Source organism: Oncorhynchus mykiss, chromosome 1, assembly GCF_013265735.2.
Source record: "Oncorhynchus mykiss isolate Arlee chromosome 1, USDA_OmykA_1.1, whole genome shotgun sequence".
Taxonomy (NCBI): Eukaryota; Metazoa; Chordata; class Actinopteri; order Salmoniformes; family Salmonidae; genus Oncorhynchus; species Oncorhynchus mykiss.
In genome coordinates, this window is record NC_048565.1 from 12,726,803 (window position 1) to 12,752,487 (window position 25,685).

The following is a 25,685-nucleotide window of genomic DNA, read 5'->3' on the forward strand; positions in this document are numbered from 1 at the left end:
TCGGAAGACTTCCAGTTTGGTGTGGCGTCATTTCCGTTCCAATTTTCTGGAAGCTTGCTTCAGAGTACATGTAGTACATGTAGTAGTAGTAGTCATACATGTGGTAGTAGTAGTAGTAGTAGTAGCAGTAGTCATACATGTAGTAGTAGTCATACATGTAGTAGTAGTAGTCATACATGTAGTAGTAGTAGTCATACATGTAGTAGTAGTAGTAGTGGTTGTAGTAATCATACATGTAGTAGTAGTAGTAATCATACATGTAATAGTAGTAGTAGTAGTCATACATGTAGTAGTAGTAATCATACATGTAGTAATCATACATGTAGTAGTAGTAATCATACATGTAGTAGTAGTAATCACACATGTAGTAGTAGAAGTAGTATTCACACATGTAGTAGCAGTAATCATACATGTAGTAGTAGTAGTACTCATACATGTAGTAGTAGTAATCATACATGTAGTAGTAGTAATCATACATGTAGTAGTAGTAGTAGTAGTTGTATTCATACATGTAGTAGTAGTAATCATACATGTAGTAGTAGTAGTAGTAGTACTCATACATGTAGTAGTAGTAATCATACATGTAGTAGTAGTAGTAGTAGTAGTATTCATACATGTAGAAGTAGTAATCATACATGTAGTAGTAGTAGTAGTAGTATTCATACATGTAGTAGTAGTAATCATACATGTAGTAGTAGTATTCATTCATACATGTAGTAGTAGTAATCATACATGTAGTAGTAGTAGTCATACATGTAGTAGTAGTAGTAGTATTCATACATGCAGTAGTAGTAATCATACATGTAGTAGTAGTAATCATACATGTAGTAGTGGTAATCATACATGAGGTAGTAGTAGTAGTAGTAGTCATACATGTAGTAGTAGTAATCATACATGTAGTAGTAGTAGTAGTATTATTCATTCATACATGTAGTAGTAGTAATCACACATGTAGTAGTAGTAGTAGTAGTAGTAGTAGTAGTAGTAGTAGTCATACATGTAGTAGTAGTAGTCATACATGTAGTAGTAGTAGTCATACATGTAGTAGTAGTAGTCATACATGTAGTAGTAGTAATCATACATGTAGTAATAGTAGTAGTTGTAGTAGTCATACATGTAGTAGTAGTAATCATACATGTAGTAGTAGTAGTAGTAGTCATACATGTAGTAGTAGTAGTAGTCATACATGTAGTAGTTGTAATCATACATGTAGTAGTAGTAGTCATACATACAGTAGTAATCATACATGTAGTAGTAGTAGTCATACATGTAGTAGTAGTAGTAGTCATACATGTAGTAGTAGTAGTCATACATACAGTAGTAATCATACATGTAGTAGTAGTAGTAGTCATACATGTAGTAGTAGTAGTCATACATGTAGTAGTAGTAGTCATACATACAGTAGTAATCATACATGTAGTAGTAGTAGTCATACATGTAGTAGTAGTAGTAGTATTCATACATGCAGTAGTAGTAATCATACATGTAGTAGTAGTAATCATACATGTAGTAGTGGTAATCATACATGTAGTAGTAGAAGTAGTAGTAGTCATACATGTAGTAGTAGTAATCATACATGTAGTCTGTAGTAGTAGTATTATACATTCATACATGTAGTAGTAGTAATCACACATGTAGTAGTAGTATTAGTAGTAGTAGTAGTAGTAGTCATACATGTAGTAGTAGTAGTCATACATGTAGTAGTAGTAGTCATACATGTAGTAGTAGTAATCATACATGTAGTAATAGTAGTAGTTGTAGTAGTCATACATGTAGTAGTAGTAGTAGTAGTCATACATGTAGTAGTAGTAGTAGTCATACATGTAGTAGTTGTAATCATACATGTAGTAGTAGTAGTCATACATACAGTAGTAATCATACATGTAGTAGTAGTAGTCATACATGTAGTAGTAGTAGTCATACATGTAGTAGTAGTAGTCATACATACAGTAGTAATCATACATGTAGTAGTACTAGTCATACATGTAGTAGTAGTAGTCATACACGTAGTAGTAGTAGTCATACATACAGTAGTAATCATACATGTAGTAGTAGTAGTCATACATGTAGTAGTAGTAGTCATACACGTAGTAGTAGTAGTAGTAGTAGTAGTAGTAGTAGTAGTAGTCATACATGTAGTAGTAGTAGTAGTAGTAGTAGTAGTAGTAGTAGTAGTCATACATGTAGTAGTAGTCATACATGTAGTAGTAGTAGTCATACATGTAGTAGTAGTATTCATACATGTAGTAGTAGTAGTCATACATGTAGTAGTAGTAGTCATACATGTAGTAGTAGTCATACATGTAGTAGTAGTAGTAGTCATACATGTAGTAGTAGTAATCATACATGTAGTAGTAGTAGTAGTAGTAGTATTCATACATGTAGAAGTAGTAATCATACATGTAGTAGTAGTAGTAGTAGTATTCATACATGTAGTAGTAGTAATCATACATGTAGTAGTAGTATTCATTCATACATGTAGTAGTAGTAATCATACATGTAGTAGTAGTAGTCATACATGTAGTAGTAGTAGTAGTATTCATACATGCAGTAGTAGTAATCATACATGTAGTAGTAGTAATCATACATGTAGTAGTGGTAATCATACATGTAGTAGTAGAAGTAGTAGTAGTCATACATGTAGTAGTAGTAATCATACATGTAGTAGTAGTAGTAGTATTATTCATTCATACATGTAGTAGTAGTAATCACACATGTAGTAGTAGTAGTAGTAGTAGTAGTAGTAGTAGTAGTCATACATGTAGTAGTAGTAGTCATACATGTAGTAGTAGTAGTCATACATGTAGTAGTAGTAATCATACATGTAGTAATAGTAGTAGTTGTAGTAGTCATACATGTAGTAGTAGTAATCATACATGTAGTAGTAGTAGTAGTAGTCATACATGTAGTAGTAGTAGTAGCCATACATGTAGTAGTTGTAATCATACATGTAGTAGTAGTAGTCATACATACAGTAGTAATCATACATGTAGTAGTAGTAGTCATACATGTAGTAGTAGTAGTAGTCATACATGTAGTAGTAGTAGTCATACATACAGTAGTAATCATACATGTAGTAGTAGTAGTAGTCATACATGTAGTAGTAGTAGTCATACATGTAGTAGTAGTAGTCATACATACAGTAGTAATCATACATGTAGTAGTAGTAGTCATACATGTAGTAGTAGTAGTAGTATTCATACATGCAGTAGTAGTAATCATACATGTAGTAGTAGTAATCATACATGTAGTAGTGGTAATCATACATGTAGTAGTAGAAGTAGTAGTAGTCATACATGTAGTAGTAGTAATCATACATGTAGTCTGTAGTAGTAGTATTATACATTCATACATGTAGTAGTAGTAATCACACATGTAGTAGTAGTATTAGTAGTAGTAGTAGTAGTAGTCATACATGTAGTAGTAGTAGTCATACATGTAGTAGTAGTAGTCATACATGTAGTAGTAGTAATCATACATGTAGTAATAGTAGTAGTTGTAGTAGTCATACATGTAGTAGTAGTAGTAGTAGTCATACATGTAGTAGTAGTAGTAGTCATACATGTAGTAGTTGTAATCATACATGTAGTAGTAGTAGTCATACATACAGTAGTAATCATACATGTAGTAGTAGTAGTCATACATGTAGTAGTAGTAGTCATACATGTAGTAGTAGTAGTCATACATACAGTAGTAATCATACATGTAGTAGTACTAGTCATACATGTAGTAGTAGTAGTCATACACGTAGTAGTAGTAGTCATACATACAGTAGTAATCATACATGTAGTAGTAGTAGTCATACATGTAGTAGTAGTAGTCATACACGTAGTAGTAGTAGTAGTAGTAGTAGTAGTAGTAGTAGTAGTCATACATGTAGTAGTAGTAGTAGTAGTAGTAGTAGTAGTAGTAGTAGTCATACATGTAGTAGTAGTCATACATGTAGTAGTAGTAGTCATACATGTAGTAGTAGTATTCATACATGTAGTAGTAGTAGTCATACATGTAGTAGTAGTAGTCATACATGTAGTAGTAGTCATACATGTAGTAGTAGTAGTAGTCATACATGTAGTAGTAGTAATCATACATGTAGTAGTAGAAGTAGTAGTAGTCATACATGTAGTAGTAGTAGTCATACATGTAGTAGTAGTAATCATACATGTAGTAGTAGAAGTAGTAGTAGTCATACATGTAGTAGTAGTAATCACACATGTAGTAGTAGTAATCATACATGTAGTAGTAGAAGTCATACATGTAGTAGTAGTCATACATGTGGTAGTAGTAATCATACATGTAGTAGTAGTAGTAGTAGTAGTCATACATGTAGTAGTAGTAGTCATACATTTAGTAGTAGTAATCATACATGTAGTAGTAGAAGTAGTAGTAGTCATACATGTAGTAGTAGTAATCATACACGTAGTAGTAGTAGTAGTAGTAGTAGTAGTAGTAGTAGTCATACATGTAGTAGTAGTAGTAGTAGTAGTCATACATGTAGTAGTAGTAGTCATACATGTAGTAGTAGTAGTAGTAGTAGTAGTAGTAGTAGTAGTCATATATGTAGTAGTAGTAGTCATACATGTAGTAGTAGTAGTCATGCATGTAGTAGTAGTAGTCATGCATGTAGTAGTAGTAGTAGTAGTAGTAGTAGTAGTAGTAGTAGTAGTAGTAGTCATACATGTAGTAGTAGTAGTAGTCATACATGTAGTAGTAGTAATCATACATGTAGTAGTAGTAGTCATACATGTGGTAGTAGTAGTAGTAGTAGTAGTAGTAGTAGTAGTCATACATGTAGTAGTAGTAGTAGTAGTCATACATGTAGTAGTAGTAGTAGTAGTCATACATGTAGTAGTAGTAGTCATACATGTAGTAGTAGTAGTCATACATGTAGTAGTCATACATGTAGTAGTAGTAGTAGTTGTAGTAATCATACATGTAGTAGTAGTAGTAATCATACATGTAGTAGTAGTAGTAGTAGTAGTAGTAGTAGTAGTAGTAGTAGTAGTAGTAGTAAACATACATGTTAGTAGTAGTAGTAATCATACATACATTAGTAGTAGTCATACATGTGGTAGTAGTAGTAGTAGACACTGCAGTAGTAGCACTACTAATGGTGACTTTGGTAGATGGGTATAATGCGGTAATAATGGGTTTGTTTATAGTGAATGCCACCGTAACAACCCTTTCTGTATATCCCTGTATCTGTGACCCTGTCCCGGTGTCCCTACCCCAGGTCATGATACCATCGTCACTCTGCTCAAACACTACAAGCGTCCCCTGGATGACTCCCCATGTAACGAGTACTCTCAGCCTGGCGGAGGTGAGTGGGAGAGGAGGGGATCGCTGGTGCACTTTGACTTCAAGGCCCTAACATCTAGGGCCATCTCATAGGGTGAATCTGAATTGTATTTGCTTGATTCCTCATGTTCTCTACACTTACCGCCTTCTCAAAATGCATTGGAGGAAAAGGTCAGAGGGGAGGAACCTCTGATATTCTTCTCCAATACATTTTAAGGAGCCAAGGAGAGAGGATGTAAGGAATTATGACAATTGAGAGAACTAATATTCTCTTTTCGATGCTATACTGTATGTCTTTGCTATGCTATATAATGTACATCAAATGCTATGTATCTTTAGGAGAGGCCAACAAAGGAGATGATGTTGACTATAAACATTAGTAATGTTCAAAGATAACACCTCACCAAGATGATAGAATACAACACAAGTGAATGTTATTTTCAAAAAATGAATAAATAATAGGTCTACAAAGGAGAGAATGTTGACTATTAATGAACATGTGTAATGTTCAAAGTGCAAGATAACACCTGACCAAGATGATAGAATACACCAAGATGATAGAATACACCAAGATGGCTGAATATATACAACAATGTACAATGTAATGTGATAATCTAAAAAATAAAGAATAAAGATTGAGCAGAAACATGGGCTATTTTCTTCATCCTGTTTATCTTGTCACGACTCTTTCAGATGGGTCCTACGTGTCTGTGCCGTCCCCCCTGGGCAAGATCAAAAGCATGACCAAAGGTACTGGAGTAAAGTGAAGCACATGACACGCTGTATCCTGCATCATCCAAGCAACACTTCACATCACTGTCAGCTGACAGTGACATGCTCACTGGTTACTGTTGCTATGGGACATATTAGAGTTTGTCTCCTATATGTGATTATATGGTAATCGACAATAGCAAACAACAGGCCAATGTAAAAAATAAATAAAATAACAACAACAAAAAGAGAGAAAAAAGCTCACTGGTTACTGTTGCTATGTGACTCAGGTAGGGCTGACCCTATTTAGTCGACTGGTCGATTGTTTGGTGGATAGGCTGTCGGTCGACCAAGATTTTTTTAGTAGACTAAATGGGGTTAGCAAAAAATAAATAATAATAATATTGTGTACAAGACACCTGTCTGATTGGCGCCTGTCTGAGTGGACTGATCCATTGTGGAGGCCATGGGGATGGCACAGTCCATCACTCTGTCAAGTGCTGCTGGAATTCTATATGGTTATATTACATAAGAACAATGACTCAACACTAAGAAAAATTATATTATTTTATAACAAATGCGCTTTCTCCCGCATTGGATAGTGATCGCTGTCCGCGGTTCAGAAACACATCAGTGCGCTGTTGAATTTCTGCCTTTTTCTAGACTACGTTGCTATGTGCAAAGTTAACCAGAACTAAACAATTCCGCAAATTCATTTGTTTTTAATCTTTGCTTTACTGTGATAAAGGCTTTACACTTTTTCCCATTAGAACAGCCTCTCTAGTATTAATTATAATTATTTCATGTTTTTTAAGCTGTTCAAAATTGTCAGAAAAATAATATTTATAACGATAATAATGCTCCTTTTTCTTGATCTCCTTCTTAATGTTATTATTATTATAATCATTATTAGAATAATAAGTAATGTCATTATCATTAGTAGGCTTAGTACTGTATAGCAGCCTTGTTTAAAACTTCTTATGGCTTAGATCCCGCTAACGGGATCGATGTGACAATAGCCAGTAAAAGTGCAGGGCGCCAAATAGAAAACAACAGAAATCTCATTAAAATTCCTCAAACATACAAGTATTATACACCATTTTAAAGATCCTACCACAGTGTCCGATTTCAAAAAGGCTTTACGACGAAAGCACACCAAACGATTATGTTAAGTCAGTACCTAGTCACAGAAAAACACAGCCATTTTTCCAGCCAAAGAGAGAAGTCACAAAAAGCAGAAATAGAGATCAAATGCATCACTAACCATTGATGATCTTCATCAGATGACACTCACAGGACTTCATGTTACACAATACATGTATGTTTTGTTTGATAAAGTTTATATTTATATCCAAAAATTTCAGTTTAGATTGGCGCATTACGTTCAGTAATGTTTTTGCTTCCAAAACATTCTGTGATTTTGCAGAGAGCCACATCAATTTACAGAAATACTCATCATAAATGTTGATGAAAATACAAGTGTTATGCAAGGAACTTTAGATAAACTTCTCCTTAATGTAACCGCTGTGTCAGATTTCAAAAAGCTTTACCGAAAAAGCACACCATGCAATAATCTGAGTACGGCGCTCGGACACAAAAACAAGCCATACAGATATCCAGCATGTTGTGGAGTCAACAGAAGTCAGAAATAGCATTATAAATATTCACCTACCTTTGATGATACTCATCAGAATGCACTCCCAGGAATCCCAGTTTCACAATAAATGTTTGATTTGTTCGATAAAGTCCATTTATGTCCAAATACCTCCTTTTTGTTCGCGCCTTGAGTTCACAAATCCAAATTCACAACGCGCAGGCCAGACGAAAAGTAAAAAAATTCCATTACAGTTTGTAGAAAAATGTCAAACGATGTATAGAATCAATCTGTAGGATGTTTTTGACATAAATCTTCAATAATGTTTCAACCGGAGAATTCCTTTGTCTGTAGAAATGCGATAGAACGCAGCTACCTCTCACGGGAGTGCGCCTGAATGAGCTCATGGCACTCTGCCAGACACCTGACTCAATCAGCTCTCATTCCCCCCTCCTTCACAGTAGAAGCCTCAAACAAGGTTCTAAAGACTGTTGACATCTAGTGGAAGCCTTAGGAAGTGCAATATGACCCCATAGACACTGTATATTCACAAGCATTTCGCTACACTCGCATTAACATCTGCTAACCATGTGTATGTGACAAATAAAATGTGATTTTATATATTCAATAGGCAATGACTTGAAAAACTACAAACCTCAGATTTCCCACTTCCTGGTTGGATTTGTTCTCAGGTTTCTGCCTACCATATGAGTTATGTTATACTCACAGACATCATTCAAACAGTTTTAGAAACGTCAGAGTGTTTTCTATCCAAATCTACTAATAATATGCATATATTAGCAACTGGGCCTGAGTAGCAGACAGTTTACTCTGGCCACCTTATTCATCCAAGCTACTCAATACTGCCCCCAGCCATAAGAAGATAACTACCATTGAGCTGTAAGCCTAAAACCGCATCCTGTTTAGTCTAAATACCGTAACTTACTTAGGCCTATATTTTAATTCTTAAATAGGCTACTGTATCAATCAATCATTAATTTGTTCATGTCATCACACAGCATACGAGTCATTCATGATTTGAAATGCAATCAAGAATTTCATATAAAATTAAGCCAGCCGTAATTAATTAACTTAAACAATAAATAAAACGTTCCAATTCGGAAATTGCATTCACTAATGAATGCCACTGTTTTTAGTCTTTGCTGTAATAAATAATTAACAAAGAAAACATTACAACAGACTCTCTGGCACACTTATAATTTATTGAGTGTTTACATTGTTCCAAACGCTCAGGGAAATTATATTGTATTCTATTCAGCACCTGTTTGGCAGAGACATAATATACACGCAGCGCTTGCTCCTCACCTTCTTTTTCTTGATCTCCAGGATTTTCCACAACTAGTCACATTTATTCCACACATCCGACTTCCCCTTTACCTCCTGAGCAACCAGTAAACAAACATTCCCCCGTTTCGAGTTTATTTCTCACTTACTCTGCATCCATTTTGCTGTCACATGTGTTCAGAGTTTGTAATAACCAATTTATTGTTGCGATTATGATATGCTATAGGTCAGGCCCTATTGTGTCCTATTCCGACGGAATTCGTTTTACTAGGGGAGGTCGGATAAACACAATTATGTGCATGAGTACAAAACACCACATCTGTAATTTTAGTCCCGTCCTAATCTGCCATGTCATTAATTTTTACATGGCAGGAGAGAAACAATTCCAACCAGATTAACCTTCTGTTTATTGGTGAACTCCAAGGTCTTCTGATAATACTAGTCCCGTGTGAATCGACATCCCTGTGTTTTGAAAAAAATATCTGAGTTTGACAGGTGTTGCTCTTGGTTTGGAAAAGATCACAATAACTGATTGGATAAAATTTAACTAAGTGCTACATATAAACGATATATTAATGGCCTACATCAACTATCACAGTGAATGTTTTTGTTTATATGTTTTGTGCGTATTAATTGAATATTGCCAAATGCATCATTAAAACAAAATATTGTGCCTATTTAATGCAACTCTTGCTTTTAATAGATCACAAAGCAGCATACAACTGACCTAAATGTTTGAAATTATAAATTCACTTTCTCATCTAAACCCTTAATTTTTTTTACTGTTTAGCTCACATCTGGGGGCATTTAGCAAGTACTGCAGATTGCTAAAATATCCGAATCATTATGATCACACTTTCTCAATTCAAATATTACAGCGACACTATACCAAAGATGGTTTGGTACAGTTAAGAAACTTGGGAACCAAGCTCAAGTTGTAGGTGTGGCCCTATCACCTGGACATGTTGTATCTTCATGCCTAGAATAGAAACCTCCAGGCTTCCGTCAAAACTGTCAATTTATAGAAAATATATTTTAAAATTACAGGGGAAAAAATTAATCCTGTCCGATTCGTACTCTGGAATAACGGACATTCTGAAGTAATAATTAGATAACCAATGTTCTCTAATAATACTAGTCCCGTGAGAATAGGTCTTTGGTCACGTACATGCGATGCATACATGTGTCACGTTAAGAGGTTTAGGGAATAGGGACTGTTTTTCCTAAACAAATCAGGGATTTTGGTAACAGAACTTTTCAGTCAGAAATTGTGTAATTACAGTGCATTCGGAAAGTATTCCCCTTGACAATTTCCAAATTTTGTTACGTCACAGCCTCATTCTAATATGGATTAAATCATTTATTTTCCCTTCATCAATCAACACACAATATCCCATAATGACAAAGCAAAAACATTTATTTTGAATTTTGTGCAAATGTAGTACAAATACAAAACTGAAACATCACATTTACATAACTATTCAGACCCTTTACTCAGTACTTTGTTGAAGCACCTTTGGCATTGATTACAGCCTCGAGTCTTCTTGGGTATGATGCTATAAACTTGGTACACCTGTATGTGGAGAGTTTCTCCCATTCTTCTCTGCAGATCCTCTCAAACTCTGTCAGGTTGGATGGGGAGCGTCACTGCACAGCTATTTTCAGGTCTCTCAAGAGATGTTCGATCGGGTTTAAGTAAGGGCTCTGGCTGGGCCACTCAAGGACATTCAGGGACTTGTCCCGAAGCCACTCCTGTGCTTAGTTTCGTTGTCCTGTTGGAAGGTAAACCTTCGCCCCCAGTCTGAGGTCCTGAGTGCTCTGGAGCAGGTTTTCATCAAGGATCTCTCTGTACTTTGCTACGTTCATCTTTCCCTCGATCCTGACTAGTCTCCCAGTCCCTGCCGCTGAAAAACATCCCTACAGCATGATGCTGTCACCACTATGCTTCACCGTAGGGATGGTGCCAGGTTTAGTCCAGACGTGACGCTTGGCATTCAGGCCAATCTTTTTTCTCATGGTCTGAGAGTCTTTAGGTGCCTTTTGGCAAACTCCAACCTGGCTTTCATGTCCCTATTACTGAGGAGTGGCTTCCGTCTGGCCACTGCCATAAAGGCCTGATTGGTGGAGTGCTGCAGAGGAGGTTGTTCTTTTGGAAGGTTCTCGCATCTCCACAGAGGAATTCTGGAGCTCTGTCAGAGTGACCAACTGGTTCTTGGTCACCTCCCTGACCAAGGCCCTTCTCCCCTGATTGCTCAGTTTGGCCGGGCGGCCAGCGCTAGAAAGAGTCTTTGTGGTTCTAAACTTCTTCTATTTAAGAATGATCGAGACCCCTGTGTTCTTGGGGACCTTCAATGCTGCAGAAATGTTTTGGTACCCTTCCCCAGATCTGTGCCTCAACACAATGCTGTCTCGGAGCTCTACGGACTATTCCTTCGACCTCATGGCTTTGTTTTTTCTCTGACATGCACTGTCAAATGTGGGACCTTATATAGACAAGTGTGTGCCTTTCCAAATCAAGTCCAATCAATTGAATTGACCACAGGTGGACTCCACTCAAGTTGTAGAAACATCTCAAGGATGATCATTGGAAACACAAATTCGATTCTCATAGCAAAGGGTCTGAATATTTATATAAATAAGGTATTTTGTTTTATTATTTGTATATACATTTGCTAAAATAAAATAAAAACAGTTTTCGCTTTGTCGTTATGGGGTATTATGTGTAGATTTAATCAATTTTAGAATAAGGCTGTAACATCACAAAAATGTGAAAAAAAGGGAAGGGGTCTGAATACTTTCCGAATGCAGTGCATCTTGCAGCTTCAGCAACACAGACAACGTGTTAAACACTTTGATGTTCTGTGGTGGTCGCTGCAGCAGGGAGGAGCTAGAGACAACGGGTGCTCGTCATGCTGTCACTCGCTGTCTTTTTTTTTTAACACAGCGCAGCAAGTCTGAGCCAGGCCCGGCACAATCAAATCAACTGCTGACCGGACTCCCTCTAGTAATTTGTGTGTCTTAATTATTTAATCAAACAGTGTGCTTAAAGTATCAGACAAGCTCAGTGAATATAATTGATTTGACTTAAACACATAGAATGGGTCAATGTATGGAAAAATACAAGTTTTAAACAATTTCAACCAATCGACTGGTCAAATGAACAGACAACTCATGTTCGACAAAGGTTTAGTCGGGGACAGCTCTAGACTCCGTGTGTCTTTTAATTATGATCTGGTAATCAATATAGTAAACACCAGGCTAATGATAATCTGTTGACTGACTGATGGTCAATTATATATTTTCCTAGTTTAGCCTACCTGATGTCTGTTTGTTTTTGCCAAATTTCTTGATCATTGATCACTTGATTCAAAATGAGATTCAAATGACCTTGAACATTTTATTATCTCTCTTTAGAAAAGGCAGATGTTCTTCTCCTCCGGGCCAGCCTCCACTCAAGCTTCCAACTGCAGCTCTCTGACCTGGAGTTCAATGAGATCATTGGTTCAGGTATTACGGACAGATTCAACACTATACTGTTTTCCTTGACAACATGGTTTATGCACATACAGACTATATTGAATAGTAGAATATATTTTCTACCCACAGGCTCATTTGGAAAGGTCTATAGAGGCAAGTGTAAGAACAAGGTCGTTGCCATCAAAAGGTAGGTAGGCCTAAGGGTTAAAATCACTTACATTGGTTAGCACTGTTCTTGGCTCGCAAAACGAATGAAAATACGAACAACTAAAATACAACATAAAATGCTAAAATACAAACTACTTAAAAACAAACTACTAAAATATTAAATAAAATGCTAAGACACAAATTAAATAAATATGAACTAACTTTTAATTCTCCTCTCTATAGGTATCGGGCCAACACGTACTGCTCCAAGTCAGACGTGGACATGTTCTGCAGGGAGGTGTCCATCCTGTGTCGTCTCAACCACCCCTGTGTCATCCAGTTTGTGGGGGCATGTCTGGATGACCCCAGCCAGTTCGCCATAGCCACCCAATATGTCTCCGGGGGCTCCCTGTTCTCCCTGCTGCACGAGCAGAAGAGGTGAGGCCCTAAGCTGATCTCAGACCTGTCATTTGACCTCACTGTTACTGTGTTTATAGCGCTGTCAATGTCCAGGATCAGAAGAGGTGGTTCTGAACTGATCTTAGACCTGTCAATGGACTACTGCACTCTTACTCTGTCTAAACATATACAGCAGTTTCAGAAAATATTCAGAACCATTCACTTTTTCCACATTTTGTTACGTTACAGCCTTATTCTAAAATTGATAAAATATTTTTTTTCCCTCATCAATATACACACACAATACCCCATGATGACAAAGCAAAAACAGTTTTTTGAAACGTTGAAAAGGTACAAAAAAACCTGAAATATCCCATTCACATAAGTATAGAGACGTTTTACTCAGTACTTTGTTGAAGCACCTTTGGCAGCGATTACAGTCTCAAGTCATTTTGGGTATGACGCTACAAGCTCGGCACATCTGTATTTGTGGAGTTTCCTCGTATTTCTCTGCATATCCTCTCAGGCTCTGTCAGGTTGGATGGGGAGTGTCACTGCACAGCTATTTTCAAGGAAATTCAGAGAATTTTCCTGAAGCCACTCCTGCGTTGTCTTGGCTGTGTTCTTAGGGTCGTTGTCCTGTTGAAGGGTGAACCTTCGCCCCAGTCTGAGGTCCTGAACACTCTGGAGCAGGTTTTCATCAAGGATCTCTCTGTACTTTGCTCCATTCATCTTTCCCTTAACCTCTCTGGGATAGAGGGCGCAAATGTCCCCTTTGGCCAATTGCCAGGGGAAATACAGAGCGCCAGATTCAAATAAAATAATATAAAATTCAAACTTTCATTAAATCACACATGCATGATAGCAAATTACAGCTAAACTCGCTGTGAATCCAGCCAACATGTCAGATTTCAAAAAGGCTATTATCTGATGATAGCACAGCAGTAAACAAAGAGAGTAGCATATTTCAACCCTGCAAGAGCTACACATAATATAACATAACATAATATATCCAAAATGTCAATTTATTTGGCGCGTTTGATCCAGAAAAAAACAGCTTCCAATTTGCGCAGTCACTACAAAATATCTCAAAAGTTACCTGTAAACTTTGCCAAAACATTTCAAAATACTTTTGTAATACAACTTTAGGTATTTTTAAACGTTAATAAACGATCAAATTGATGACGAGTCCATCTGTTTTCAATAGAGGACGAGAGGAAACTAAAGCTACTTTTCAAGTCTTGGCCAACTCTCAATAGCGTTACCCTTTTCCAGGATGGCCGTACTTCTTCATTGCACAAAGGAATAACCTCAACCAAATTCCAAAGACTGGTGACATCCTGTGGAAGCGGTAGGAACTGCAAACAAGTGCCTAAGAAATATCGATGAGAACCCATTGAAATACCCATGAGAACCCATTGAACAGACAGCGGCCTCAAAAATAAATAATTCTGAATGGTTAGTCCTTGGGGTTTTGCCTGCTACATAAGTTCTGTTATACTCACAGACATGATTCAAACAGTTTTAGAAACTTCAGAGTGTTTTCTATCCAAATATACTAATAATATGCATATCTTATATTCTTGGCATGAGTAGCAGGAAGTTGAAATTGGGCACGCTATTTATCCAAAAGTGAAAATGCTGCCCCCTATACCTTGAGAAGTTAATCCTGACATGTCTCCCAGTCCCTGCCACTGAAAAACATCCCTACAGCATGATGCTGCCACCACCATGCTTCACTGTAGGGATGGTGCCAGGTTTCCTCCAAATGTGACGCTTGGCAGTCAGGCCAAAAAGTTCAACATTGGTTTCATCAGACCAGAGAATCTTGTTTCTCATAGTTGGAGAGTCCTTTAGGTGCCTTTTGGCAAACTCCAAGCTGGCTGTCATGTGCTGTCACTGAGTGGAGTGCTGCAGAGATGGTTGTCCTTCTGGAAGGTTATCCCATCTCCACAGAGGAACTGTCAGAGTGACCATTGGGTTCTTGGTCACCTCCCTGATCAAGGTTCCTCTCCCCTGATTGCTCAGTTTGGCCAGGCAGCCAGCTCTAGGATGTCTTGGTGGTTCCAAACTTCTTCCATTTAAGAATGATGGAGGCCACTGTGTTCTTGGGGACCATCAATGCTGCAGACATTTTTTGGTACCCTTGCCCAGATCTGTGCCTCGACACAAACCTGTCTCGGAGCTCTACGGACAATTCCTTCGACCTCATGGCTTGGTTTTTGCTCTGACATGCACTGTCAACTGTGGCTCCCGAGTGGCACAGCATCTAAGGCACTGCATCTCAATACTAGAGGTGTCACTACAGACAGTTTTGCCTGCCATATCAGTTATGTTATACTCACAGACATTATTTTAACAGTTTTAGAAACTTTAGAGTGTTTTCTATTTCTATGCATATCCTGAGTAACAGGCAGTTTATGTTGGGCACGCTTTTCATCCGGACGTGAAAATACTGCCCCCTACCCAAGAGAGGGTAATAAACTTGAGTTACTTCGACATTGTCTGCACCTGGGTCTTACCTTCAAACCTGATACAGACATAACATACAGCTGGCCGGGTTGTCCGTATATCGGCAGGATAGAACAGCTGCCTCCGGTAAGACAAGGGGTCTATTTGTCAATAACAGCTGGTGCGCAAAATATAATATTAATGAAGTCTCAGGGTTTTGCTTGCCTGAGGTAGAGTATCTCATGATAAGTTGTAGACCACACTATTTATCAAGAGAGTTTTGTCGTGGAAATTCAATACTGAGTGTCACGGCCGTCCTCCTCTTCGTCTGAAGAGGAGAGGCGAGAAGGATCAGAGGACCAATATGCGGCGTGGTAAGTGTCCATGGTAAAATCTTTAATAAAGAAAGACTGAACACTATACAAACGAGTAACAAAAACAATAAACCAAATTCGACCGTGAAGCTACAAAATGAGACCTGTGCTGAAACAAGCCATCAACATAGACAATCACCCACAAACAAACAGTGCAACCCAGGCTACCTAAGTATGATTCTCAATCAGAGACAACTAATGACACCTGCCTCTGATTGAGAACCATACTAGGCCGAAAACATAGAAATGCCCCAAAACATAGAAAAACAAACATAGACTGCCCACCCAACTCACGCCCTGACCATACTAAATAAATACAAAACAACGGAAATAAAGGTCAGAACGTGACAGTACCCCCCCCCAAAGGTGCGGACTCCGGCCGCAAAACCTTGACCTATAGGGGAGGGTCTGGGTGGGCGTCTGTCCGCGGTGGCGGCTCTGGCGCGGGACGCGGACCCCATCTCATCATTGTCTTAGTCCGCCTTATTGTCCGCCTCCGTGGCTCTCTCAGCATGACCACCCCTCTCAATGACCCCACTGGACAGAGGGGCAGCTCGGGACAGAGGGACAGCTGCTCGGGACAGAGGGACAGCTGCTCGGGACAGAGAGACAGCTGCTCGGGACAGAGAGACAGCTGCTCGGGACAGAGAGACAGCTGCTCGGGACAGAGAGACAGCTGCTCGGGACAGAGAGACAGCTGCTCGGGACAGAGAGACAGCTGCTCTGGGCAGAGGGGCTCCGGCAGCGGCGCCGGACAGGCGGGAGGCTCCGGCAGCGGCGCCGGACAGGCGGGAGGCTCCGGCAGCGGCGCCGGACAGGCGGGAGGCTCCGGCAGAGGCGCCGGACAGGCGGGAGGCTCCGGCAGAGGCGCCGGACAGGCGGGAGGCTCCGGCAGAGGCGCCGGACAGGCGGGAGGCTCCGGCAGAGGCGCCGGACAGGCGGGAGGCTCCGGCAGAGGCGCCGGACAGGCGGGAGGCTCCGGCAGAGGCGCCGGACAGGCGGGAGGCTCCGGCAGAGGCGCCGGACAGGCGGGAGGCTCCGGCAGAGGCGCCGGACAGGCGGGAGACTCCGGCAGAGGCGCCGGACAGGCGGGAGACTCCGGCAGAGGCGCCGGACAGGCGGGAGACTCCGGCAGAGGCGCCGGACAGGCGGGAGACTCCGGCAGAGGCGCCGGACAGGCGGGAGACTCCGGCAGAGGCGCCGGACAGGCGGGAGACTCCGGCAGAGGCGCCGGACAGGCGGGAGACTCCGGCAGAGGCGCCGGACAGGCGGGAGACTCCGGCAGAGGCGCCGGACAGGCGGGAGACTCCGGCAGAGGCGCCGGACAGGCGGGAGACTCCGGCAGAGGCGCCGGACAGGCGGGAGACTCCGGCAGAGGCGCCGGACAGGCGGGAGACTCCGGCAGAGGCGCCGGACAGGCGGGAGACTCCGGCAGCAGCGCCGGACAGACAGGACCACCTGCAGGGAGGAGACAGAGAGACAGCCTGGTGCGTGGGGCTGCCACAGGAACCACCAGGCTGGGAAGACCTTCAGGAGGCTTGGGGTTAAGAGGAGGCACCTGAAAGACCGGGCTGTGGGGGAGCACTGGAGCTCTGGTGCGCAACCTTGGCACCACTTCCCCAGGCTGGATAACCACTCTAGCCCGGACCGTCCAGAGTGCAGGCACAGGTTGAACCGGGCTGTGGGTAAGCACGGGAGATCTAATGCTTACTACACGCACCTCTCCCTTCGGCTCCATTCCCACAGTCGCCCGGTACGAGCGGAGCGCGGGCAGAGGACGCACTGCACCCTCCCAGCGCCCCGGAGACACAGCACGCAGAGCCGGCGCAGGATACCCTGGGCCAAAACTGCGTACCGGCGACCAGACCCGCTGAGCAGGCACCATACGCCCTGGCTCGATGCCCGCACTCGCATGACACTCTCGGGGGGCTGTCCTATAGCGCACCGGGCTATGGACACGTACTGGCGACACCGTGCGCTTAACCGCATAACACGGTGCCTGCCCAGTATCGCGCTGCTTATAATAAGCACGAGGGGTGAGCGCAGGTCTGCTACCTGGCCTAGCTCCACCCCTCGTGTGCCCCCCCCCCAAAAAAATTTGGGGCTGTCTCTCGTACCTGTCGCACTGCCGTGCTGCCTCCTCATATCGCCGCCGCTCAGCTTTCGCTGCCTCCAGCTCTGCTTTGGGGCGGCGATATTCCCCAGCCTGTGCCCAGGGTCCCTCTCCGTTCAGTATCTCCTCCCATGTCCAGGAGTCCTGTGATACCGGCCGCTGTTGTTGTTGCTGCTGCTGCTGCTGTCGTCGCTGTTTTCTACCACGCCGCTTGGTCCTTGGTTGGTGGGTGATTCTGTCACGGCCGTCCTCCTCTTCGTCTGAAGAGGAGAGGCGAGAAGGATCAGAGGACCAATATGCGGCGTGGTAAGTGTCCATGGTAAAATCTTTAATAAAGAAAGACTGAACACTATACAAACGAGTAACAAAAACAATAAACCAAATTCGACCGTGAAGCTACAAAATGAGACCTGTGCTGAAACAAGCCATCAACATAGACAATCACCCACAAACAAACAGTGCAACCCAGGCTACCTAAGTATGATTCTCAATCAGAGACAACTAATGACACCTGCCTCTGATTGAGAACCATACTAGGCCGAAAACATAGAAATGCCCCAAAACATAGAAAAACAAACATAGACTGCCCACCCAACTCACGCCCTGACCATACTAAATAAATACAAAACAACGGAAATAAAGGTCAGAACGTGACACTGAGAGAGACTTGGTCATTTCTACAAACAATCATCTTTATTTAATATTGATAAAATATTGCAATGAGACCGTCAACCCAACAGCCTTGACTGTTAGGCTGAGAGCCTATCCTTTACAGACCATGCTGTTCCTTATATACCTCATACCAAGATTGCTCAGTCATAGCTGGTTCAACCCACCCCCCCATATAGATTGGGGCCACCTTCCAGATGCCAGGAAGATTAGGAATACTGAGGCCTTTGTTCCTCCAGGCTCCCTCTATCTCGGTGACACCCACCACATCTTATCTATGGAATGCCAGCTGTAGGTTTTTACCTAGCCATCACGTAATCAGTTGCCAGCCCCAGCTTAAAAAAACTCCTCTCAGTTCACTCAGAATGTAGGAAAGAAATGTCTTACTACAGTATTAGTTAAGTTAATAATTTCTAACTATTAATCTCAAACAAATAAGGTGAAAGCATAATTTTCCCCTCACATTCCCGTTTCAAAAAGCTAAGCTTCTTCTATAAAAATCTAAGGGTACAATCATCACATAATTATTGTTAACCATACATTGAAACAAACAAAATACATATTTCTGGTGCCTGACATTTCATCCATGGTAAACAACATCCCTTTGGGTTGCTAAGTGTTAGACCTTTCTTATCAAAAAACAGTCAACTTGGAACAGAAAATATATTTTAAAAAATGTGTTTAAAAAAAAATCACACACAAGCTTCATTACAGCAAATAGGACAGTCATCACACTGGCACCATACACAAAGGTAGGGGTCAGCATGATTAAAATGTCCACCCCGTTCAGAAACCTTCCTACACCAGTGACAAAGACACCTTGTACACACAGTGTGGGCTCCACATCTGGGTCCTTGTGCTCAAGATTGTGGTCTTCATCAAAGATGTAGTCAGGAATATGTAAGGGAAATCATCTAGTTCCCAAATCATAATCAAAACCCAATGAATCATCCAACCAAAATGTAGAATGACATTGCTCAGTGATACATTGGTTTTATCACCCAAAATTAAAACCCTCAACTTATCACACATTGACATTGGCAGAATGTACATTTATATTAACATACAGTATAATTATCCTATAATTCTAGTTATCCTATAATTATTTCTTATCACAATTATAATATAGATCAGTATCCTAATGCATTGATAATCTAAATTACTATAATTTTAGCAGTGTGTAGACCCCTACAATCAACCTGATACCTGATTCCTGAAGTCTAAAAATTACAGGCACAGTTGACCAACCCCCTCCCTTCTACGGCACTCAATCTTCTGGCATTTCTTCATTTTCTTCATCAGATAGCTTCACAGTTTGAAGTGGATGGCCCATGATGTCCCAATTTCAATGTTTCACCTGGGCCACCACCACCGTTACCACCAATTATATCTTGTCCATTTAGCACCAGTATCCATTCTCACTCCACGTGGACTGTTGCACTCCTGAGAGAAAAGGCAGTTGATGACTTCAACTGGATGCTGTACACCGGTTCGGACTCAGATCCCTCTGTAGAAGTGGTAAGGAGGCCATATTGAATGACTTTTGTCGCTTTTCCTCAGCCAGTTAGAGGGGGTTTTAGGTCCACACCGTTTGGTCAAATTGTCCCTGCTATGCATGAATACACCATCTGTAGTAACACAGAGAGAGATAGAGAGAACAGATCAGAACAACAATTTAGTTCAGTTAATTTCTGATTCAGGAAATCCAGACAAGCATATGCCAAATGTTTTAATTTGACCAATTATTCTTAATACCAATGTCTAAACATATGTCAAAGACAATGTTGAAATAATTTTTAAAAATTGGCTTATACTCCCCATCCTACTGTCAACTTCACCGCAGAGCCACAGGATCAAGAAGTTAGACCTATAAACCATTGTGAGAAATCCAAACAATCCAGCAGACCTAATCTGGTGAGATTTGTATCAAAACAGAACAGAACAAACATCACAACAATACACTCCTTCACATATCACTCAAGGTGTGAAAACTTCAGTCCAAAACCTCAGAGGACTAGTACCTCCCCCATTTTGACACATGACTCCCAATGTGAGTAACGTGTAAAAAAAAAAAACACTACTACTGGTTAAAAATTAAACAAAATCAGTTCAAATAACAAAATCGATTTAAAATTATTACCCTTAATAAACTCCATAAAGAAACATAATTGTACCCATACGGTCATACTAAAATAGTCTTAAGGAAGCCTACCCTTAGTCAAAGACAACGCCCTCTCCTTCTTCCCTTTGGTCCAAATCACAAATATGGCTAAGAACTGTAAACTTCATCATAATTATCAATATTAAAATTACCTTCAAATCAGTATTACAAATGACCTTAAATTCATTATCCAAACGGCTTGCCAATGAGGATGATCAAACCACACTGGAAAGGCAGGACAGAGGTCAGAGGTCATACAAACCATTCAAATAAGTGTTTCTTTCTATATTAGACTAATTAATGAAAAACAGTCAAACATTTCATACATGTCGTATCCCAGGTTCCCAGTAAGTTTTCAGTAAAAAAATGTATCAAAAGAATTCAAGTGTTTAATTAAAACTCAGAAAATAGAAACTTCCAAAAAATTGTGAGTGTGTGCCCATTTAATATGGGTTAGCTGCCCTTTTCAGGGGCAGAACAACATATTTTTACCTTGTCGGCTCGGGGTTTTGATCTTGCAACCTTTCGGGTTCTAGTCCAACACTCTAACCAAAAGGCCACCCTTATCTCTATCGTACAGTTAAAAACTAATTTGACAACTCTCTCTTCTCTTTCGGCTTCCTACTTATGAAATGTCCAAGACTTTAAAAGGAAAATGTAATGCTGGCAAAATTATAAAATACATCAGTCAATCCATAAGAAGAAAACAAAAACATTTCGGTGGGCACAATACTACAGCCATTTACCACCCACAACTTGGATTATAGCCTAGTTTTATCATGCAATAATTAATACCCATGTTTAGTTATCAGTAATGATCATGGTCACAGCTCTATCGCAATTACCTACCTGCTATTCATAGAATTCATTAGATTTAGGTAACTGTCCCTTCTGATCAGACTACAGGTAATGAAACAAACACTTGCTGTTGTTGACAAGTATATATTCAAATCATATCCATATTATTCATATTTGATTCGATTATTTAAATACTACTCCATTCTCAATATGTTATTCCAGCAGACCATTTAGGCAACAGACAAAACATATTACCTTGAAATCGCCCCGCCATTCATGTTGAATAAATTAGACTTTTAATTTGAACTAAGCAATCTGCTAAAATGTTCAGTTTATATCTTAAACAAACACTGGCGGCAGGATCTGTCTTGGCAAAGCATACCAATAGTAGAAACCCAGATATTAGTCAATACCATAGATGCAATGCTATTGAAATGACGAAGAAATCCCGTAAATAACCCAATTACAATGGTTTGTAGTCATAACATCATGCACATAATAATGACACAATTCCCAGAAAATTGCCTTACAGGTCCACGGGGTTCTCCGCAGAGATTCTCACATGCGCAAAAGGAATAGATTAGCAGTCAACCAGTTAAATCGACATTCATTGATCAGGAAATAGATCTTGCACTTTTCAATAAAAGCAGATGTTTTCTCATGCAACATATTCAAATGACTTTACTACGTCACATTAACCCCAACCATTTGTTTGATGGATACCCTAGGTTGTGTACGACGTTATAAATTACGTCGAGATTCCATCTTCGTTCACTCTACCTTTATGGAAAAAGGTACTGATTATGAATATATCATCTGTGTGTTGAACATCAACATATTTTCAGAAAATAAAGCTCAAGCACCAAGGAGATAAGATAGCATTTGTGTGTTACATAAACTGCATAGTTTATTTTTAAAAATAAGTACATTTTTCAGAAAAACACACTGCAATTTGACATACCAGCAGAAATGGACTTGAAAAATAAAAATCATTTTGGTGCCCATCAATATTACAAACTTACAGTATCATATTTATGCTCATATATATTATGTAAACTAATAGCAAATACGTTTTTTGGAATTAGCCTAATCCAGACCAAATTCAATTTGTGTGACATGATATCCTTTGGATTTATCATTTTAGAATGTCAGTGTACTAGCTAGTACACAGTGCAGGTTTTAATCATGACCAGAGGGAGTGCCTAAGTGCCAAATGATCCTAGGTAGATTTAAAACAGCAAAGTTCTGCGGTTCTGGTGAGAACTGGCAAAATGTTTCACAAACTCATCCATGTTGGGGGAGCGTCCCCTCCTTGACACAGCACTGAGAGTTCAGAGGTGACTTAAACTGTCATCAACCATTGTTGTCCTAAGGTGGATTTTAATCAGTTTTAAAGCTGAGAAGCTTCTCTCACAAGAAGCACTGCTGACTGGTGTATCAACAGAAATCTAACAAAGTCGAAATAGCTCATGGAAGACCTCTTTATAAGGTTCTAGAAACACAACCAAGTCTAGGAGAGTAGACGATCTGTCCCTTCCTCCTTTCTCTCTCCTATCAAGAAGCCGCTTGGTTTGATGAACCTCATGTTTGAGGTCCTCTAAATCTGACTCAGAGGTCTGAGCAAAAGCAAACAGAGGCTCCTCATTCAAGAATGTTGTCCTCTTTCGGTTGAGAGACTGGACCCCTTGCATTATCTCGCAATTCTTCTTTGAAAAACACCTCTGCAGCTCCGCTGTGAGACTGTCAAGCACCTGATAAAAGATAGCTCTTTGGAAGCTCTCACCATCACTTTGGTCACTATTGTTCCGTCCTACAGTGCTCATCATCAGTGAGTCGTGAAATCTTAAGCTTGTTTTAGGCTGTCTTTTAACACACTGTTTGTACACTAATTTTGCAGTGCTCTGCAATCTATTCAACCTCTTTCCATAGTTCTCCAAAGTAACCCTCACTTCTGTAGTCCTGTAATGTGTCTGTAAGGGCACCTACTAGATCCACAGCCCTTGCTCGGTCAAGAGAGCTTGATTGGAGCATGTCAAAAAGACATTTGGCATCACCAAGCACTTTACAAAAGGTAATCAAAAGCCCTATGAAATGTAAATCTGAGAAAGAAGGCTCCTTGCCTCAACTGATCTATCACCACTATTTCCAAGTGTGATATCATGTAGCACTCTCAGAACTGCAGGAAGCCTGTCCCTCAGATTACTGCATGCCATGTATCTGCAGGCCCACCTCACATCCGTAAGTCTCCATAGTTCCCTGGGCTGCTGCTGTGGATACAGCTCTTTCTGAACTGCAAGCCACTTGAGATGAACATCTGAGCCAGATACAAAGTTATAAAGCTTCTGCAGGAAAGTTAACTGCCTCAGGCACTGATTTTACAGCCTTGACAAGAACCAAATTGAAACAATGTGCATTAGAGTGCACATAAAATGCAAATCTTGTACTTTTTTAAGTCCGTGCAGACAATCCAGAATGCTCTCCGCTCATTACGGATGCACCGTCATAGCCTTGCCCCACCAGATGATTTTTGTTGTCCAGACCATGTTTTTCAAGGCAATCAATTATCATTTTTGTGAGACCTGCTGCATCTAAGCTGTCAGCTGACTGAAAATGTGAAACGCTTTCGCGGATGGCCTCGTTGTAATAGTACCTCACAACTAAAGACATTTGTTATTTTTTCTTTAAATCTTTGGTTTCATCTGTAACTACAAAAAAAACTTCACTTTCTTTTACTTCTCTTATTATTTCACTTTGTACCATGTCAGCAAAGCCCTCAAGAACTTTGTTCTGGATTTGGTGGCTTGTGTACTTAACATTGCCAATTGCATTAATCTTTTTCTCTCTACGAGAGGGTCATGCTTTGCTATTTCTTCTAAGATTGTAAAAAAAATACTTGTTGTGAGAGTCATTAGACTCTCTATGCCCTCTATATTTTGAGTGGCAGTTAATAGGAGCACATCTGCAATTGTTTTAATGTAAGTACAGTTTTCCTCCACTTTCTTTTTCCGGTCCTCATTAATGACATCTAACATTGTGTCACGCCCTGACCTTAGAGAGCCTGTTAATTTCTCTATTTGGTTAGGTCAGGGTGTGATTTAGGTGGGCATTCTAGTTTTCTATTTCTTTTTTGGCCGGGTATGGTTCCCAATCAGAGGCAGCTGTCTATCGTTGTCTCTGATTGGGAATCATACTTAGGAAGCCTGTTTTCCACCTGAGTTTGTGGGATCTTGTTTTTGCACAGTAGCTGTGTAGCCCTGCAGAACTTTACGGTCGGTTATCGTTTGTTGTTCTTTGGTCTTCATTTTAAATAAAGAAGATGTACATTTACCACGCTGCGTTTTGGTCTCATTCTGACGACGGACGTAACACATTGAGTTGCTGTCAATAGCCTTTTTATGCTGATTCCAAGCATACATAGCATTGATGTGATGCTCTGCCTTCGAATAGAGCTTAAACCCAGAATCTTTAAACAGTGCCTTTTTCCAGTTACAAAAACCTGACTGCGATGTGAAGGCAGATTCAGGTGTATTGGGCAGAGAAAAATGCCTACAGGTGAAACAATAAGTCGAATCTTGATTTCCAGAATATTCAAGCCATGAATCGTCCTTAGACCAGGAGCTGAAATCCCTTTTCCTAGTACCATGCTGAGTTCTGGGAAAAATGTTCAAACACGGCTGTACAGGACCCTCTTTTCTGGATCTTGAAGTGTCTGAAATACACGTTAAATAATGTGGCATATCTCTATGGAAATGTATAATTAAGGGGTCCACAAGATTAGATACTAACAGCTGCTAACTAACATGTGTAGTTGAAAGTATAGGCCTGGTCTACCATTGGGTCCTTTTGGAACAGCATATCTGGTGCTTGATGCAGTTGGGAGGGGCTCGATGACATCTCTTGGCAGCTCTGGCTCACTGTCTTGCTCAGAGCCAGAGGTCTCTGTGTCATCCCTTGATACACCTATTACATTAAAATAACACAAGAACCATTAGTGTATAAATCACAATACAAATGAGGCAGCCATCAAAACACGAACACATATGAATCAACAACCAACATTTTAAAGTGAGGCTTAATCTGTCAAAATCAGCTAGTACAAGCTGAAGCTAAACTTAAATTCTGAATAGGGCGTGTGACTGACTGCATGGTAGATGCTCTGACCTGGTGGTAGACTGGGTCCTTGCGAAGTCT

The 25,685-nt window shown here is 40.3% G+C and overlaps 1 protein-coding gene across 3 annotated transcripts in view; it reads left to right on the forward strand.

Moving 5' to 3' along the window:
- The window catches only part of LOC110536795 (serine/threonine-protein kinase TNNI3K), a 62,825-nt gene that overhangs the window by 24,130 nt on the left and 13,010 nt on the right, over nucleotides 1-25,685 (forward strand). For all 3 annotated transcript variants that reach the window (XM_021622505.2, XM_021622570.2, XM_036944082.1), the window contains exons 12-16: nucleotides 5,231-5,317; nucleotides 5,989-6,045; nucleotides 12,320-12,412; nucleotides 12,512-12,569; nucleotides 12,773-12,967. In XM_021622505.2, the coding sequence (XP_021478180.1) occupies nucleotides 5,231-5,317; nucleotides 5,989-6,045; nucleotides 12,320-12,412; nucleotides 12,512-12,569; nucleotides 12,773-12,967 (490 nt within the window). The remainder of the gene's footprint in view (nucleotides 1-5,230; nucleotides 5,318-5,988; nucleotides 6,046-12,319; nucleotides 12,413-12,511; nucleotides 12,570-12,772; nucleotides 12,968-25,685) is intronic.